We start from the raw sequence: 19,748 nt of genomic DNA on the forward strand, positions 1-19,748 counted from the left end.
TAGATTTCCCAGACTTGATGAGTGTACTGCGGATGCTACTTCAGTACTGGGACACCCCACCTGCCCGACTGCTTGTGAAGTTGGGCTTGTTCTGTTGAGATACCCTGTTCAATGCTGTCGGGAAAGACAGCATTGAATAGGGCCCCGCAGCCATCTCCCATGTCGGGAGATGGCTGCGGGTTCCTTGAGAACTGGTCAGACTTCTCAGTCAGGGTCCATCATTACAGCAACAACGGATTGCACCTGATAAGGGGGCAGCCATGCTGTGGCGCAGGATGGCCAGAAGGTTGTAGGAGTCTTTAAACTAGACATAAGGGGGGATACAGAAAGAGACTATGGGCTAGAAAGACAAAATAGTAGGGAGCAGGTAAGCAAGAGAATGGAGGGTGGAGATGGGGGTTTGGGACATCAGGTGGAGGCAAGTGGCCACTCACAGGTCAGAAGTCTTCAGCCAGGGCCTGCAGGCCGGGAGTCTCCTCTGCTGCGGGGATTTCCTCCATTGATTCCAGAGTCTGCCTAGGGTTGTAGTAGCTGGGTGTAGCGTCCGGGGATCCTGCTGGCCAGGATTTACCCGGGATCCTCAGGCTGATGGATGGTGTCTGGGTGGTTGTGCTGGGGGCCACGGCTGTGGCGTCGGGGACTGTGCTGCCATCCTCCGCACTTGGCACTTTCAGACTCTTCCTCCACTGTCCACATGCTGATGCTCCCCTTCTCCGGGGGCCGGGGATTGGAGCTCTGAGGATGGAGGATCAGAGCTCACGAGGATGCAACCATCCTCAGCCCCCAATGGATGCTATAATCATGACTCTCTACAAGGCACTGGTTAGATCACATTTGGAATTTGGAGTGCAATTCTGTGCTTAACATTACAAACATGGTAGAACTGGAAGAGTTCAGAGAAGGGCAAAAAAAAAAAAAAAAGGGATAGAGCATTTAAGTTACAAGGATATATAGCCAAATTAGGAATATTTAAGCTGGAAAAGAGACGATTAAGAGGAGACACTGAACTCAGAGTACACTGAACTATCAGGCAACCTTTTTGCTTTGAGGTTGGAGACTAGGACACGTGGGCATGCATTCAGACTAGAGGAGAGAATATTCTGTACCCTTTAAAAGGAAAGGTTTTTTTTTTTATGGTCCGGGCAGTAAAGGTATGGTACTCTCTTCCAGAAGAGGTGGTGAAGGCAGAAGGTTCCGGTATATAGGATCCACGGATGGCTGATTGACAATACCATGATCGACCACTAGAGGTCGACCTTGGCTAGTTAGACACGTAAACTTGATCGTCAGGCTTCAGACAAGTTTATGTGTCTAACTAAAATAAATGTGTTGCGTTTTCATTAACCGCTAGTTATAACAGGTGATGGGCCCAGCAGAATATGAACAAAGGGCCTGTTTTCTTCAAACAACCACTGTAATGTAATGTCTGGATAACCTTTTGGACATTTTAGGTTGACTGAATGTGTACATGCTTCGAAAATGTTGTGCTAATTTGACCGGTGATAAGAAACACATTATTATATTGACATTTCCATAGCAGTTATCTTTCCCTTTTATTCTCAGGTGTTAATGACATCAAGATCAGTGTAACCAATGAGCACTCTGAATCCACAATGAATGTTATACATGGCAAGAAGAACCAGCCTTCCATGTATGAGCAGCTGCGAGACATTGCCATTGAGAACATCTGCAGGTACATAGTGCATAGTATGTGACTGTCTCGCTAAAGCAACAATGTAGGAAAGTTCCCAAGCTACATTCTCAAGACATACAGTATAAGCCAATCTAAAATGAGAACATGTTTTATATAGCACCCATGGGAGCACAGTGAATACAATTTTTAAAGAGCTCGGACACTTTAGTTAAACACTCAAGCTTCTCCCCAATGGCTGCAGGAGAACTTCAGTTTTGGCAAACAATCCTCAAAGGGACAGGTTCAGGGACACAGAGCAAAAAAGCAGAGGTGGATACTGTAAATAAGTGCAACACTCCTAACTAGGTAAACTATGAAAGAATCAGGATTAGAAGGTTTACTGTACTAAATACTATTTTGTCTAATATTAACCCCTTCCTGACAGAGCCAGTTTTTGCGTTCCTGACAGAGCCCTTTTTTTCAAATCTGACATGTATCACTTAAGTGGGGATAACTTTTTTTTGCTTTTACTTATCCCAGTGATTTTGAGATTGTTTTTTCGTGACACATTGTACTTCAAATTAGTGGTAAATTTGGGTCGATACAGTCTGTGTTTTTTTGTGAAAAATACCAAAATGTCGTAAAAAAATGGAAAATTTAGCAATTTGCAAAATGTTAAATTTTCTGCTTGTGAGACAAATAATCATACCACTCAAAATAGTTAATAACTAACATAGACCATATGTCTACTTTATGTTTCCATCATTATTTCAACTTCCTTTTAATTTTTTTGGACACTAGGAGGCTTACAATATGAATAGCAAATTCTCAAATTTTCAAGAAAATTTCAAACACTGATTTTTTTAGGGACCAGTTCAGTTCTGATGTGACTTTGAGGGACTTGTATGTGAGACACCCCCATAAATGATACCATTTCAAAAACTGCACCCCTCACAGTATTCAAAACAGCATTTTGGAAGTTTGTTAACCCTTTAGGTGTTTCACAGGAATTAAAACAAAGTGTAGGTGAAATTTCAAAATTTCATTTTATTTGCAGATTTGCAATTTGAATAAATTTTTCTAAGGAACACAGTACATTTTACTAGAGAAATGTGACTAAAAATTGATTCCCCCAATTCTTTTGTTTTCATAAATATCCTATATGTGGCCCTAGTGTGCACGTTGACCAAACCACAGGCTTCATAATAGAAGGAGCACCTACTTGATTTTGGAGCCTCCTTTTTATGAGATTATTTTTTAGGCACCATGTAGGTTTCTAGGCACCATAAGATGCTAAAATTTAGGAACCCCCCCCACAAGTGACCCCATTTTGCAAACTACACCCCTCAGGGAATTCATCTAGGGGTATAGTGTACATTTCAAACCCCCAGGGGTTTCACCAATTGTGGTACAACTGGGCAGTGAAAATGAAAAATTAATTTTTTTACACAAAAATGCAGTTCTGGCTCAAAATTTTTCATTTTCAGAAGGTATGAAGGAGAAAAAGCACCCCAAAATCTGTGCCTCAATTTCTCCCGAGTACGGCAATGCCTCACATGTGACCAAAAAATACCATTTGGGTGCATGGCAGGACTCAGAAAGGAAGGAGTGATTTTGGGATTTTGCAGCTCAGATTCTGGTGGAATGTTGGTGGGTGCTATGTTGCATTAGCAAGACCCCCCAAGCACCAATACAGTGGAACCTCCCCACAAGTGACCCCATTTTGCAAACTACACCCCTCAGGGAATTCATCTAGGGGTATAGTGTACATTTCAAACCCCCAGGGGTTTCACCAATTTTGATACAACTGGGCAGTGAAAATGAAAAATTACATTTTTTTACACAAAAATGCAGTTCTGGCTCAAAATTTTTCATTTTCAGAAGGTATGAATTAGAAAAAGCACCCCAAAATCTGTGCCCCAATTTCTCCCGAGTACGGCAATGCCTCACATGTGACCAAAAAATACCATTTGGGTGCATGGCAGGACTCAGAAGGGAAGGAGTGATTTTTGGATTTTGCAGCTCAGATTCTGGTGGAATTTTGGTGGGTGCTATGTCGCATTAGCAAGACCCCCCAAGCACCAATACAGTGGAACCCCCCCACAAGTGACCCCATTTTGCAAACTACACCCCTCAGGGAATTCATCTAGGGGTATAGTGTACATTTCAAACCCCCAGGGGTTTCACCAATTTTGATACAACTGGGCTGTGCAAATGCAAAATTACATTTTTTACACAAAAATGCAGTTCTGGCTCAAAATTTTTCATTTTCACAAGGAATGAAGGAGACAAAGCACCCCAAAATCTGTGCCCCAATTTCTCCCGAGTACGGCAATGCCTCACATGTGACCAAAAAATACCATTTGGGTGCATGGCAGGACTCAGAAGGGAAGGAGTGATTTTTGGATTTTGCAGCTCAGATTCTGGTGGAATTTTGGTGGGTGCTATGTCGCATTAGCAAGACCCCCCAAGCACCAATACAGTGGAACCCCCCCACAAGTGACCCCATTTTGCAAACTACACCCCTCAGGGAATTCATCTAGGGGTATAGTGTACATTTCAAACCCCCAGGGGTTTCACCAATTTTGATACAACTGGGCAGTGAAAATGAAAAATTTAATTTTTTTTACACAAAAATGCAGTTCTGGCTCAAAATTTTTCATTTTCAGATGGTATGAAGGAGAAAAAGCACCCCAAAATCTGTGCCCCAATTTCTCCCGAGTACGGCAATGCCTCACATGTGACCAAAAAATACCATTTGGGTGCATGGCAGGACTCAGAAGGGAAGGAGTGATTTTTGGATTTTGCAGCTCAGATTCTGGTGGAATTTTGGTGGGTGCTATGTCGCATTACCAAGACCCCCCAAGCACCAATACAGTGGAACCCCCCCACAAGTGACCCCATTTTGCAAACTACACCCCTCAGGGAATTCATCTAGGGGTATAGTGTACATTTCAAACCCCCAGGGGTTTCACCAATTTTGATACAACTGGGCAGTGAAAATGAAAAATTACATTTTTGTACACAAAAATGCAGTTCTGGCTCAAAATTTTTCATTTTCAGAAGGTATGAAGGAGAAAAAGCACCCCAAAATCTGTGCCCCAATTTCTCCCGAGTACGGCAATGCCTCACATGTGACCAAAAAATACCATTTGGGTGCATGGCAGGACTCAGAAGGGAAGGAGTGATTTTTGGATTTTGCAGCTCAGATTCTGGTGGAATGTTGGTGGGTGCTATGTGGCATTAGCAAGACCCCCGAAGCACGGTGAAATGATGAACCTAATAATCCATAGATGTGTGGTATATTTTAAAACACTCCTTTATACATAGGCCGGGTCTGTCGGGGCAAGTTTCACAGTGGAAAATAGTTTCCTTTCTTATTCCCTTTTTATAGCAAACTTTGCACCTTTTTTGTGTCCTGCCCTTTCTTGCAGTGGAGGGGATTTCGTTCGGAAAATGCTGCCCTGGTACAATACGGGGGCCAGTACTAGAAGTACTGGGGCCCTCTGCCTGCTGGTTCCCAAATACTAGGCCCTTTATGACTTCCTCTTGAAAGTGCATAAATGTCCCCCTCTGGCCGGTAGAACGGAATAGCACGTAAGCGTTATACAGTGCCATCTGGATGATATACACGGCCAGCTTCTTGTACCAGATTTTTGTTTTCCGCAGGGCACTGTACGGCTTCAGTACCTGATCTGAAAGATCCACTCCGCCCATGTACCTATTGTAATCCAGGATACAATTAGGTTTTGAGGTGTGGGTACTGGTACCTCGTACAGGGACGGAGGTGGTACTGTCTCCGTGAATTGTTGTCAGTATAAGGACATCCCTCTTGTCCTTATATTTGACCAACAACATATTTTCGGTGCATATTCCCCTGCTTTCACCCCTTCTCATTACTTGGGCAATGTGCGTTTTTGGGAGGCCTCTTTGGTTCTTGCGCACAGTACCGCAAGCTGCTGTACCTCTTGAACCAAGGGCCTTAAACAGGGGGATGCTAGTGTAAAAGTTATCCACATAGAGGTGATAACCTTTATCCAGGAAGGGGTGCACTAAATCCCAGACAATTTTTCCACTAACACCTACGAGGGAGGGGGGGCATTCTGGCGGTTCAATTCTTGAATCCTTCCCTTCATATACCCTAAACCTGTGAGTGTACCCTAAAGGTGCTTTCACACAGCTTATACATTTTTATGCCATACCTTGCCCTCTTACTGGGAAGGTACTGGCGGAATTTAACCCTTCCTTTAAAATGTATAAGGGACTCGTCTATGCAAATGAATTTATCTGGGATGTACATGTCTTCAAATTTGGCACTGAAATGATCAATGACCGGCCTGACTTTGAATAGCCGGTCAAAGGTGGGATCATCTCTGGGTGGGCACTGTGCATTATCGTTGTAATGCAAAAATTTAAGGATCGTCTCAAATCGAGCCCGGGGCATGGCCATACGGTAAAATGGGGTGCTGTACAGAACATCTGTACTCCAATATTGCCTAATTTCTGGCTTTTTTACTATGCCCATATGAAACACCAGACCCCAAAACGTCATCATCTCTACTGCATCTACAGGGGTCCACCTAGCAAATGATGACGTGGGGTTTTGAGCAATAAACTGCTGGGCATATAAATTAGTTTGGTCCACCATTAAATTTATAAAATCATCAGAGAAAAATAATTTGAAAAAGTCAATTTCTCTGAGACCTGTGGAATCAAATTGGATTCCTGGCATGGCCAAAAACTCAGGAACCTGGGGCTCAAAATTGTCTGGTGGTGGGGTCCATACGAGATCAATTATTGGGGGGTGGGTCTCAGCTGCTCTACGGGGGCGTCTTTGAGGGGGTCCCTCATCACCAGAGGAGGAAGAGGAGCTTAAGACGAATCCTTCAAATTCCCCGCTTGCATCACTGGCTGTGTCAGAGTCAGAGGCAAGCATGGCATATGCCTCCTCCGCTGAATACATTCTTCTGGATGACTGGGATGACATTTGGGATGACATTTGGGATGCCATTTTTATTTTTGTGTTACTGGTAGTGAAATGTTTCAACACGTGTATAGTGTAGGGGGGGGGTACAAACTTTATTTCAACCCGGGGGGTATGTAGTGTGTAGTGTGTATGTAGTGCAGAAAAAAAAAATACTTTATACAAAAAAAAAAAATTGAAGGGGTTAAAAAAAAAAGGTCCTGCGCCAAAAATTGAGCACAGATGTTGGTCAGTAACGTCCGTCACTGAACAGCGCTCAAAGGCAACAGGAATTTGTTAAAAAAAAAAAAAAAATAGATCAACCCTGTGCCGAAAAAGCTGATCAGTGATGTACGTCACTGATCAGCGCACAGTGGCCACAGGACACCCACAAAATCACAGTGTGTGTAAAAAAAAAATTAAAAAAAGACCCCACAGCACCCACAAAAAAAAAAAAGGTGATCAGTGATGCGACACTGATTACCAGTGAGGGGCAGCAGGTGCACAACCTTTGGTGCAACTGACAGTGCAACTGGCAGCAACTGACAGGTATATATAAAAAAAAAAAACCTCTGCACCCCCAAAAAGTTGCTGATCACCTCAGATATAGTGATCAGCACAAAAGGCGGGGGCAGCAGACACAAAATTTAGCACTCTCTATCACTCTCTGTCACTATCTCTCTCTATCTCTCTATCTCTCACTATCTATCACTCTATGACACTGCAGCAGCAGCACTGACAGTTATATATATGAAAAATAAAATAAAAAGTTGCTGGGGGTGCACAAAAGGGGGGCAGCAGACACAAAATATAGCAGTCTCTATCACTCTCTGTCACTATCTCTCTCTATCTCTCTATCTCTCACTATCTATCACTCTATGACACTGCAGCAGCAGCACTGACAGGTATATATATATATATATATATATATATAAAAAAAACCCTGCGCCCCCAAAAAGTTGCTGATCAGTTAATTCATACTGATCAGCACAAAAGGGGGGGCAGCAGTCAGTTATATAAAAAATATATAGCACAATCTGTCACTATCTCTCTATCTCTCTCTATCTCTCTCTCTCTCTCTATCTCTCTCTATCTCTCTATCTATAACTCTATTACACTGCAGCAGCACAAAATATAGCACTCTCTGTCACTAGGCCTCTCTATCTCTCTCTCTCTATCTCTCTATCTAATAACTCGCAGCAGCACAACACAGCACAACACAGCACAGGATGTCACAAGAAGAAGCAAGATCCAGGCAGTGATCAGGTAAGTATTTAGCAAGGTTCTGGTCAGTATATGGCGGCAGCTGGGCACGGTGACCGCACTGCACGCAATTCCAGACCGGAATGGCGTCTGCAGTGCAGTCACCGTTAGTTTAAACCCCCCTCCATGGCTGTGATTGGTCCGTCGGTCCGACGAACCAATCACGGCCTTTGGGGGCGGGCGGGGTGAGGTGGGGTGACACCAGTGTCACCCTTACACCCCGCGGTGATTGGTGCTGTACTTTACAGCACCAATCACCTCCGATCCCGTGTCACCGGCGAACGTTATTCGCCGGTGACACAGAAAACGCTGTGAATGGCTGTTCACACTGAACAGCCAATCACAGCGATCGCCGACGGGGGGGCATCGTCCCTCTGTCACTGCGTCTCTAGACGCAGTGACAGTTTGAAGTCATGACGTATATATACGTCATGTGTCGGGAAGTACTTCCCGGCCATGACGTATATATACGTCAAATGTCGGGAAGGGGTTAAGGATGCTGTGGAAAGCCATCCACCCAGCCTCCCGTATCATTACCAGCTCATCTGCTGGTAATGATACGGGAGTGCCCATCATTGCTCATTGCCGGGCCATACACTGGGCGGCTTTTGAATTAAAAGCAGCTCAAACTATAAAAGTGACCAGCTTTCAGCTCAAATCGCCCAGTGTGTATGGGCCTACTGTCTGCCTTATCAGAAATTTCAAAGTAGCATGAAAAACATTATATCTAGACCAGGCATGTCCAAACAATGGCCCTCCAGCTGTTGTGAAACTACAAGTCCCATCATGCCTTGCCACAGTTTTGCTTTTAGGGAATGCTAAAACTATGGCAAGGCATGCTGGGATGTGTAGTTTCACTACTGGAGGGCCACAGTTTGGACATGCCTGCTCTAGACGATTCTGTTGTGGATGAGTCAGAAACATTGGTAATTGCAATTGATTGGATTTATTTTTTATTTCAGGTGTTTAAAGGCTGGTTTAACCATTGATCCAGTGATTGTAGAAGCTTTCCTTGCCAGTTTATCCAATCGCCTTTATATATCGCAGGAGAATGAAAAGTATGTGTACTGTGGATCTAATCTGTTATCTGACAAAAGAAGAGATAGTGACATACTGTAGACACTGTAATAATCTCTGTTTTTAAGCATTGCTGCGTTTAGTGCAAACTACAGATTAATAAAAGTACTTTTAGATAACTTATATTTATATTATTTTTAGCCCTTCTTTTACAAACAGAGAGAAATCCCTTCCCTTGTAGTCGCCGTGGCCATTGTGATGTATAAACAGTTCTCCTTTATTGTGTTAAACTAGTCGCAATGATTTCTGTGTAATCTGCAATTTGGCGCTGTAGATCCCTTGTGGCGCTATATAAAGAATAATCATATGCAGATCTAGGCTAGAATGTTTGTCATTACATTAAAGTGAGTTCTGTCTCGTGGTTACGGGGTTGCTGATAAAGGAATTGTTCCTTTTGTCCCAACCATTTTTCTTAGCATTTAGCTGATATACTGTAGCTTTGAAAGTCATTTTTTAGACCTGCTTCTAATTTAGTTTCACATTGTAGGCTATAAGATGTAATGATGGATCTGTTACTTATATTGCAGGGATGCACATTTGATCCCTGATCACACAATCCGTGCTTTAGGGCACATCGCAGTGGCCCTAAGGGATACTCCAAAAGTGATGGAGCCAATCCTGCAGATTCTACAACAGAAGTTCTGCCAGCCGCCGTCACAATTAGATGTGCTGATTGTGGACCAGCTGGGGTGTATGGTGATCACTGGAAATGTAAGTGATATGTTTAGCAACTAAAATAAATTGCACAGATCTCTATCTAATTTAGCTTAAGGGAGAAAATATACAGTAGGGGTCTTCCAGGTTCGGTTCTTCTTCCTACTCTTATTGCAAGATTTGGTGTATGCTGTTACAATTATATGGGCATAAGCTAGTTTATGCAAAAGAGCGCCCACTGCAGTTGCATCATTTGCATAGGCAGCGCATAATTGCAGAAACATTGCAAACCATGTTGTACATCTTATCACCACACAGAGCCTCTGTAGATGTGTAGTCTAATACCCCATTCACACCAGCCTAAATGGCTGGGTTGGGCCTGGGAACAACCGGCGACTAGCGCTGGTGTGAAAGGTTACTGGGACCAGCCCGGGATACAGGCCGGTGTGAAAGGTTCTTTCCCAGTCCTGGACGTGAACCTGCCGCTGCCCGTCGCTCTGGGAACATGGAGCTGCCCCGTCCACCACTGCTCTCCATCGCTCTTGGTACACGGAGGTGCCACTCTTTTTATTTATTTATTTATTTATTTATTTATTTTTTAAATCATTTATTTTAATGTTACTACACAATAAAACAAACAATGGACATCAAAAATTCAACAGGATCACACAAATGGGTCCAAACAAAATTTGATTTGGTCTTTGCCATGTATTTATAAATTTAGCTACCTTTTTATAAAGTCCTGTAAATGCCTCCCAGATATTTCTGTGCACCTTCTACTTTGGAGCTCTGCACCCAAGGCAGAACATGTTCCCTGCCCAAATATGAGGACCTCCCAGTTGTTTTTTTATTTATATGATTAGTTTGCACTGTTAATATAACATTATTTATTTTCCACAGCAATACATTTACCAGGAGGTGTGGAACTTATTCCAGCAGATCAGTGTGAAGGCCAGCTCCGTTGTGTACTCTACCAAGGATTACAAAGATCATGGGTATAGGTAAGTACTACTTATTTTGTTGCTATTTAGCACATGTACTGAAAGTAAGTAGACATACGTACAAATTTGACTAAATTTCCTCCAAAAGTGATGCATTGTGGGAGGAAGCAGGGAGAGAAATCCCCCTTCTGTGCTTTCCTCCAGCGTTACTGACACCATTCATGGGTGGCAAGAGAAGTGAAGGACTCTGGGCTGGTCTGCTTTTAGGCCTCTATGGTCCCACCTTTAGAGCCTAGATTGTGTCTGTTTGGGTTGTGCTAGCCAATAAAGTCTTATGCTGTGTACGCACGGATACAATCAGCATGAGATTTTGACTATATAGTCATCGGGATCGCAAGCAGAAAGTCTTGGCTGCATAGACTATACAGTGCAGATCTGCACTATATAGTGAAAGTTGTATGCAGATAGCATGCATGCTGTGCGATGCGATCTGATTGCGTCGTGATTGCATCACACGGTACTCGCACAGTGTGTACACACCATTATATATTAATATGTCCTCTGCATTTCTACCCTAGCAAAGGTCATCCTTTCCAGAAAGAGTAAATGACAGTATATGGTTAGCCATGATGTACAGTACCTTCATACCAGTAGAGGTGCCATCCGCATTTATCCTACACTCTGAAAGGCTGGTGTTATTATTGTCTCAGCTTGCATCTGAGTGTGGAGGTCCCTATTAGTGAGTTAGTTCACTGAATTTTTTACAACCTCCGCTGGTCTTGCCTAACTATATTTTGCATGCCATGGCACTGGTGAAAAGAGGTCTTTTTCATTCCATGTCAGAGTGTCTAGACCCAAAAGACCTTTATTTTGAGTTTGTGATCTCTATGGAAAGGTAAGAAGTCTGCCCTACAGGGATCAATGTACCAATGTACCTGCATCAAAATAGACAGGCTTGGGCATGAAGGCAGCCAGCTTCTAACCTTTCTGTCAAACATACTGCAGCACAGGCCGTCACCCAACCCGGTTACTCCTGGTACTATTTTACTGCAGTTCTTTTCACCAGCAAAACATAACATTTGCGGCGAACCTCATCCTTCCGAGAAATCCTCAACGCCCTCCGACGGCGAGGATTTCCTCAGAACATAGACTACGAACAGCGTCCACCAAGGGGGCTGGTCAGCGACGGAATTGAATACCGCCCATTGTATGTTAGTCTTCACATCCTACTTCCACACCCTTATCATGTCATCTCTATTACATCAATCTATTTACCTACATCCATTTTTCCTTTATTTCCATTTAATCAAGATGGTCTTCTGAACAAAAACTTAACTTTGATCTTAAAGTAAATATTTGTCATTTAATATTTCAGTATTCGTATGCTAATATTGTAGCTGTGTGTTTTTAATACTTTTTCGATTTGCAGCAGTTAGATATAAATGTTTCTGGATATTTCTAAGTTCCAGTTACTCTTTCTTCTTAGACACTGTTCATTGGCTGTCATAAACGCACTGGCAAACATTGCAGCCAACATCCAGGGAGAGCAGCTGGTAGATGAGCTTCTGATGAACCTACTGGAGCTGTTTGTGCAGTTGGGTCTCGAGGGAAAGCGTGCCAGTGAAAGAGCCAGTGAGAAAGGACCAGCACTGAAGGTGAGACCGTAGCTTTGAATGCTGCTTTCAACAATATGATGTTGATATTCTGAATATACCTTTTCAATGATTAAGTGCTCAAGCACAAATACATAGTCTATTTTTGTTGTCATAATGATTTTTTTTTTTTGTAGTACCAATTCACATTACACCACACAGTAGGTAGGGTTCATTATTCACATTACACCACATTATAGTGCCACTTGTACACATTGTGCCAGGTTGAGCCCCTTAGACTCTCTGCACCCTTTAGAGCCCCTCATACACACTGAGCCAGGTGTAAATATGTATATAATACAGGAAAGGTCAGAGGCCACTGCACCCCAACCTGGGATGGGCAAGTGCAGTTTGCCCCCCATTTCTGGCAATGGCGAGTGCGGTGGTTTCCACTATATATTTATTTGGGTTCATTTGAATTGACCATTCTGTGATCGCAGCTTTCTCACGCAACCCAGGTAAGCTCAATTATCCTAAACCTGTGACGGCTGCTCCATTAGTAGGTAGAAGAAAAATGTATGGAATCTATGTGCACAATTTTTACTGAAGTGTAAATAGCAGCCTTCTAGTGACCCAATTAAGAGTACACACCCACTCTTCTGGTACAATGCAAAAGGAAGAAGTGGTCACCACAAATGGCGCTTCTGACAGTGCAGTGGATACGTGAATTTTACACATGAAAAATAATTTTTCATAAAGTGCAAATGCAATCGGGTTGTTGCATTAAAAAATATAATATAAAAGCATACAACCATGTAGAAGATGGGGGCAATCAAAGTCTCTATCTCACCATTAGAGGGTGGTGCGGTGGGCTGTGGTGCTATGAGATGGTAAGTCCCGGGGTTAGCATAGACGTGCGCACGTACATGTAGATCCACATCTGAAGAAGGACCACTGTTCCGAAACATGTTATGAGGATGCCAACACACTGACGGGAGGACATTGAATAACATCTGGGTCTCCATCTAAGCCTGTGCGGTGGTGCGCACGTCTATGCTAACCCCGGGACTTACCATCTCACAGCACCACAGCCCACCACACCACCCTCTAATGGTGAGATAGAGACTTTGATTGCCCCATCTTCTACATGGTTGTATGCTTTTATATTATATTTTTTAATGTAACAACCTGATTGCATTTGCACTTTATGAGAAATTCTTTTTTCTTGTGTAAAATGTCATTTGTTTATGTTTTATATGTCAAATAAAACTGTGTTTCTGGTAAAAAAAACTTCCCTTATTTGGGTCCAGAATATAAATTCACGTATCCACTGCACTGTCAGAAGCATCATTTGTGGTGACCACTTCTTCATTTTGCAGCTGCTCCATTAGTGTTAATTCAGAAGTTGTGTTGGTGATTGTCTCAACTTTTAAATAAAGTTTTTTGGCAGATGAGCTGTACACCAGGAAACAAGCACATACTTCAGTTATAATGGGGGAAATTTACCAATATGAAAAACCTAGTTTTTCGTATTGGTTGTTTCCCTACGACTGCATACGACTGTTTAAGTCGTATGCAAAGTCGTGTTCCGGAGGGGGATTTACAAAGCAGTCAGATACGACTGCTTTGTAACCCTCCGATGGTGTAATGATTCGTATTAGCGGCCGTATATACGGCCGCTAATACGAATTATTTCTAGCAGTCTGCACGGATCAAGTCAGATCCGTGCAGGCTGCAAGGTGTAAAAAAAAATAGAAAAATAAATAAATAAAAAAAAAAACGGCGTGGGGTCCCCCCCACAGCCGAAACCAGCACCAGGCTGAAGGAGCCGGGGCCGGTAATTAAAAATCAGGGAGCCCGACAAATAGGGGTTCCCCGATTTTTAACAACCAGCCCCAGGCTCCAGGTCCGGGGCTGGTTCCCAAAATACGGGGGACAAAATGAGTAGGGGTCCCCCGTATTTTAAGAACCAGCCCCAGGCACAACCAGCCGGCAGGGTAATGTCACAGCCGGGGGACACTTATAATATAAGGTCCCGCGGCCAAAACATTCTCCCTACCGACCAGTCAGCCTGGCCAGGGGCCCTGGGGGAGTGGGGACCCCCCCAATAAAGGGGTCCCCCCCCTCCAGGACTTACCTGACCAGGCTGAAGCCTGGTGCTGTCCCCGGTGACCCTGGAGCGGTGGTCACCGGGCTGATGGTATTGTGTAAAAAATAGATAAACCATTGTTTTTTACTGTGGCACTACAAGTGCCAGCAAGCCTCCCCAGCAAGCTGGGACTTGGAGAACCACAAGTCCCAGCCTGCTGGGCATTAAAGGGCCCGCTGGCACTTGTAGTTCTACAGTTAAAAAAATAGTGCACAAAACACACTGACACACTTTTAAAATAAAACTTTATTACACACAAAGCCCACACATACTGATACTTACCTATCTTCTTCCCATAGGTCGCCCTGATGTCCTGTGTCGTCTTCGGGATCCATGTCGACGTCCTTCTTCATGTCGACGTCGCTGTCGGCGATGGTGTCCCCGTCCGGATCCGAAGAAATCCATTTGGGAAGCTGTGGAAGGAAACCATACTTACCTGTCCCAGCGCGACGTAGTCCAGGTAAGGGTCTTTGCAAAAAAACAAACCGACAGCCCCGAAACCAAACCGGACACGACGGAGACACACGGTGTGTTTACATCGTGCGGCTCCGCCTCCCGAATGCCGCTATTGGCCGCCTTGCGGCCTAGCGGCCAATCAGGAGCCGCTAGGCCGCAAGGCGGCCAATAGCGGCATTCGGGAGGCGGAGCCGCACGATGTAAATAAACACACGTGCGTCTCCGTCAGAGTCCGGTTTGGTTTCGGGGCTGTCGGTTTGTTTTTTTGCAAAGACCCTTACCTGGACTACGTCGCGCTGGGACAGGTGAGTATGGTTTCCTTCCACAGCTTCCCAAATGGATTTCTTCGGATCCGGACGGGGACACCATCGCCGACAGCGACGTCGACATGAAGAAGGACGTCGACATGGATCCCGAAGACGACACAGGACATCAGGGCGACCTATGGGAAGAAGATAGGTAAGTATCAGTATGTGTGGGCTTTGTGTGTAATAAAGTTTTATTTTAAAAGTGTGTCAGTGTGTTTTGTGCACTATTTTTTTAACTGTAGAACTACAAGTGCCAGCGGGCCCTTTAATGCCCAGCAGGCTGGGACTTGTGGTTCTCCAAGTCCCAGCTTGCTGGGGAGGCTTGCTGGCACTTGTAGTGCCACAGTAAAAAACAATGGTTTATCTATTTTTTACACAATACCATCAGCCCGGTGACCACCGCTCCAGGGTCACCGGGGACAGCACCAGGCTTCAGCCTGGTCAGGTAAGTCCTGGAGGGGGGGGACCCCTTTATTGGGGGGGTCCCCACTCCCCCAGGGCCCCTGGCCAGGCTGACTGGTCGGTAGGGAGAATGTTTTGGCCGCGGGACCTTATATTATAAGTGTCCCCCGGCTGTGACATTACCCTGCCGGCTGGTTGTGCCTGGGGCTGGTTCTTAAAATACGGGGGACCCCTACTCAGTTTGTCCCCCGTATTTTGGGAACCAGCCCCGGACCTGGAGCCTGGGGCTGGTTGTTAAAAATCGGGGAACCCCTATTTGTCGGGCTCCCTGATTTTTAATTACCGGCCCCGGCTCCTTCAGCCTGGTGCTGGTTTCGGCTGTGGGGGGGACCCCACGCCGTTTTTTTTTTTAATTTATTTATTTTTTCTATTTTTTTACACTGCAGCCTGCACGGATCTGACTGATCCGTGCAGGCTAAAACGCAAATAGAACAGGAAAATGGTGTTCTATTTTCCTGTCGTATTTGCGTGGGTGTTTCACACCACTAAGCAGCCGTATTGTCAGTACGGCTGCTTAGTAAATCAGAAACCACCATTCTTTTGAATGGTGATTTCTGTCGTATCCTATCGATGGTGTAGACATTCGTATTTGTAACTACAAATACGAATGTTCCATCTTTAGGACTACGAATTGTTGTATTTTTGGGATTGTAAATCCCGAAAATACAAATTCGTAAAAAAAAGGTGTATTTCTCCCTACGAATACACCTTTTTTCTACGAATCCATTTTGGTAAATGTCCCCCAATGTGTCAGCAGTTGCCAGGTTCACTAAGAGACTGGTAGTTAGAGTAGGATTTGCAGTGACATGTGGTACAACCTTAAATGCATTGATAAAATCTTGAACTGACACTCCATTAATTGATTATTTGTGTATTAAGGTGAGTTTGTGTATTCTGGTGAGTTTTGAGCCCGTTTCTTTATTTATTTGACATGTGGTCACAGGGCACTGCACCCCAACCTGGGAATGGTGAGTGCGGTTTGCACCCCATTTCTGGGATGTAGAGTGCTGTGGTTTCCTCTTTGTATGTACATAAGTATACTGGAACAATGTGTGTGTTCCACGATAACTCTGAAACGCTTTAACTAATCGCCTTCAAACGTTGCACATTACCGTATCATCTTAAGGGACAATCTAAGTTCAGAGATGGGTTTAATTGGATGACCTCTTAAGGATGCTGTCATAAGGGTCCATGCTATTTCTGTTGTTCTTTATGCATTACAGCTAAAAGGAGCAATCACCAGGGTAATTTATGCATGAAACAGAAACCGCTGTTTATTTAATTATTTAAGCATAAAGTCCAGCTAACCATACCAACCCTCAACGTTTCAGTCCACTAATGTCTGTAGGTGTTTTGCAGCAGCATAGTACAGGTTCCACCAAGGTCCTACTAGTTGTACCTTGGTGAAACCTGCACTATGCTGCTGTAAGATATATATATAATATCCCACTTTTTCCTAATTCCCTAGGACAGAATATGCTGTTTACTTGTATGGAGGGGGATATTTTTTGCAGCTCCCTTTACGTTTTTGTCTTTGCTGGTGGACGGAGCATGGAGCATTATCTGTGTATACTGCCCACTTGGAGCTGACTGAGCTCCGATCACCGGAACAACTGGATCTACTGCACTATAAGATGATTTATACATAATGGGGGTATGGTGCAATCAGGGAGATTGCTTGGCTCTTCAGGCAGTCAGAAAAATAGCATTTTCAGGGAGTCATGGCAAGTATGTCGTAGTAATTGCTGTAGTAGTCATATTAGTTGCTGTAGTTGTAGTAGAATATATTGTATAGGACCCTTTCCTAAATAAATGTGGAAATTACAGTGATTGTAGATGACACCTACATACAGTAGCATGCTTTTCCCCTCACAGCCTTCGTGCCAAATTAAAATGTGACGTTATTCATTTATAATGCATATAAATGTAACCACGATATCTTCAAATATGGCTTTAATTACTTTATAATATAGATTATCATGATCATTTTGTTTATTTATGAAATGGTTCTAGAAATAAATGTCTGATCACAACTGTTGACAATGCACTTGCAACATTACAGTTGACTTTATGGACTAATGAATGATGGTTATGTTTGTCATTTTTCATGTGGCAAGTATTTCAAGGTCACCACCCACAGTAGAGTGGTACAGGGCAAAGTCCTGTAGTAACAGTATAGGTAAGCTGTTTGCAGGTTCAGGATGTGCAGTGATCAGTGTTCTGTTTATCTTTGTGTTGCAGTGAAAAAAGTACTGATCAGTCACTATGTTAATAAAAATACATGTATCTATCTATGTTTAATATGGGTATGGATAATTAGGTCCCCAGCAGTTAGGTGGACATGCATTGGGTCGACACCAATAGGTCGACATGGGTCTAGGTCGGCCTTGCCCATATCGACAATGCTTGTGTCGACCTTTCTGCATGTCGTCCTAATGGTGTCGACCTAATGCTTGTCGACCTAATGACTAAGTGGATATAAAAATAGAACCGCTAATAGTTTTTTTTAACAAGATGCAAAGTATCTGAAGAAAAAAAATCCTATATTAAATCAATGTTTGGTGTGACCACCCTTTGCCTTCAAAACAGCATAAATTCTTCTAGGTACACTTGCACATAGTTTTTGAAGGAACTTTGCAAGGAGATTGTTCCAAGCAACTTCGGAGAACTAACAACAGATCTTAAGCCCCGTACACACGGGGGGAGATATATTGCCCAGTGTCTCCTTTGCATCAGCGACCAGATATGGTCGCTGATGAAAAGGAACCTCTGCTGGTGGTGCCAGAGAGGTAATTAGCTGGTAATAAGCTCCTGCGACCAGCGATTAGAAAGGGCTGTAAACGGGAACGCGCACCCGGCGATTTATCGCCGGGGCACACTCCCAATCACTGGCAATATGGTCGCCATATTCCCAGCAATTATAGCCCCTATCGCCCCCGTGTGTACACAGCATTACATGGATATAGGCTTGCTTAAATCCTTCTGTCTCTTCATGTAATCCTTGGCAGACTTGATGATGAGATCAGGGCTCTGTGGGGGCCATATCATAACTTTTTCTTGTTCTTTATGCTGAAGATAGGACTTCATGACATTGACTGTATGTTTGGGTTTGTTGTCCTGCTTAATTTGGAGCAAATGCCTCACTGATGGTACTACATGATGGATAAGTACGTGCCTGTATTTCTCAGCATTAAGGATACCATTAATCCTGACCAAATCCCCAACTATACTGTATTTGCTGAAATGCAGCCTCAAACTTGACCTCCACATGCTTTACTGTTGCCTGTAGTCACTCATTATTCTACCACTCTCTGGGACATATCTTTATTTTTTGTGCATACTTGAGTCGCTTGGCCTCAAGCTATGATAAGACTTCTGCAATCAATAGGTGGGTGTAAGGGAAGTAAGCATAATGTGACATTCAACTGATGCACTAAGCTTTCTTGGCTGACCACTGAATCTATGGTCTTGAAACCCAAGTCTGCTTTGAAATCTTTGCCTGGGAGAGACCTTGCTGATGCAGTATAACTATCTGGTGTCTTGTTGCTGTGCTCCATGTTGCCATGGTGTATGACCTGTGCATGAAACACTCCCACAACCACAGATGCACAATGCATGCACAACGATGCTATTTTAGCACAAAAAGTACTGGGTAATTGGTACGTGTATGGGCACCTTAAGAAAATTACTGTTCTCACATCAAAACTGATAAGTGTTCTCCTAAAAAAATGTTATGGTCGTTAACGTGGTTCAGATCTTTATTAAAGCCAGTTGGGTTACAGAAGATAAAACAGTATCTGAGTTAGCAGATCCTTCCTTGGAGAAAGGTGGCTTGACAGACCGCCAACCTCAACATCTTCCAAAATATACCAGTTTCGTCTTCATCAGGTAATTGTAATCACCAGCACCCGAATGCTGGTGATTACAATTGACTGGGCCATTGAGTCCTATGCAAGAAATGCTATAGGATGGGAATCTCTTCTCAACTAGTTTAATCCAAGACACTGATATCCAACTGACCCCATCTGGATATAATATGTTAAGTACATTTCCTGATTGAGCCGCCCACTAGAAGACTTGAATAGATTTAAAATTAGCAGTCCGTGTAACCAGTGTATTATGTGTATAAAGAAGCACACTTAGGGCAACTTTTAAAATCATGGCCCTTTTAAGTATTGGGCATAAACACACTCAAACGTTTCAGGTTTTACAACCAATCTCTTCGTAAATAACCCAATTTCAGGTGTTGA

The 19,748-nt window shown here is 43.6% G+C and overlaps 1 protein-coding gene across 2 annotated transcripts in view; it reads left to right on the plus strand.

Annotated features, from left to right (window-relative positions):
• Nucleotides 1–19,748, plus strand: part of PI4KA (phosphatidylinositol 4-kinase alpha) — a 141,291-nt gene that overhangs the window by 38,492 nt on the left and 83,051 nt on the right. For both annotated transcript variants that reach the window (XM_083149000.1, XM_083149011.1), the window contains exons 14-18: nt 1,564–1,693; nt 8,822–8,917; nt 9,464–9,647; nt 10,491–10,591; nt 12,018–12,186. In XM_083149000.1, the coding sequence (XP_083005126.1) occupies nt 1,564–1,693; nt 8,822–8,917; nt 9,464–9,647; nt 10,491–10,591; nt 12,018–12,186 (680 nt within the window). The remainder of the gene's footprint in view (nt 1–1,563; nt 1,694–8,821; nt 8,918–9,463; nt 9,648–10,490; nt 10,592–12,017; nt 12,187–19,748) is intronic.

The sequence above is a fragment of the Crinia signifera genome, chromosome 1 (assembly GCF_055691185.1).
Source record: "Crinia signifera chromosome 1, ASM5569118v1, whole genome shotgun sequence".
Taxonomy (NCBI): Eukaryota; Metazoa; Chordata; class Amphibia; order Anura; family Myobatrachidae; genus Crinia; species Crinia signifera.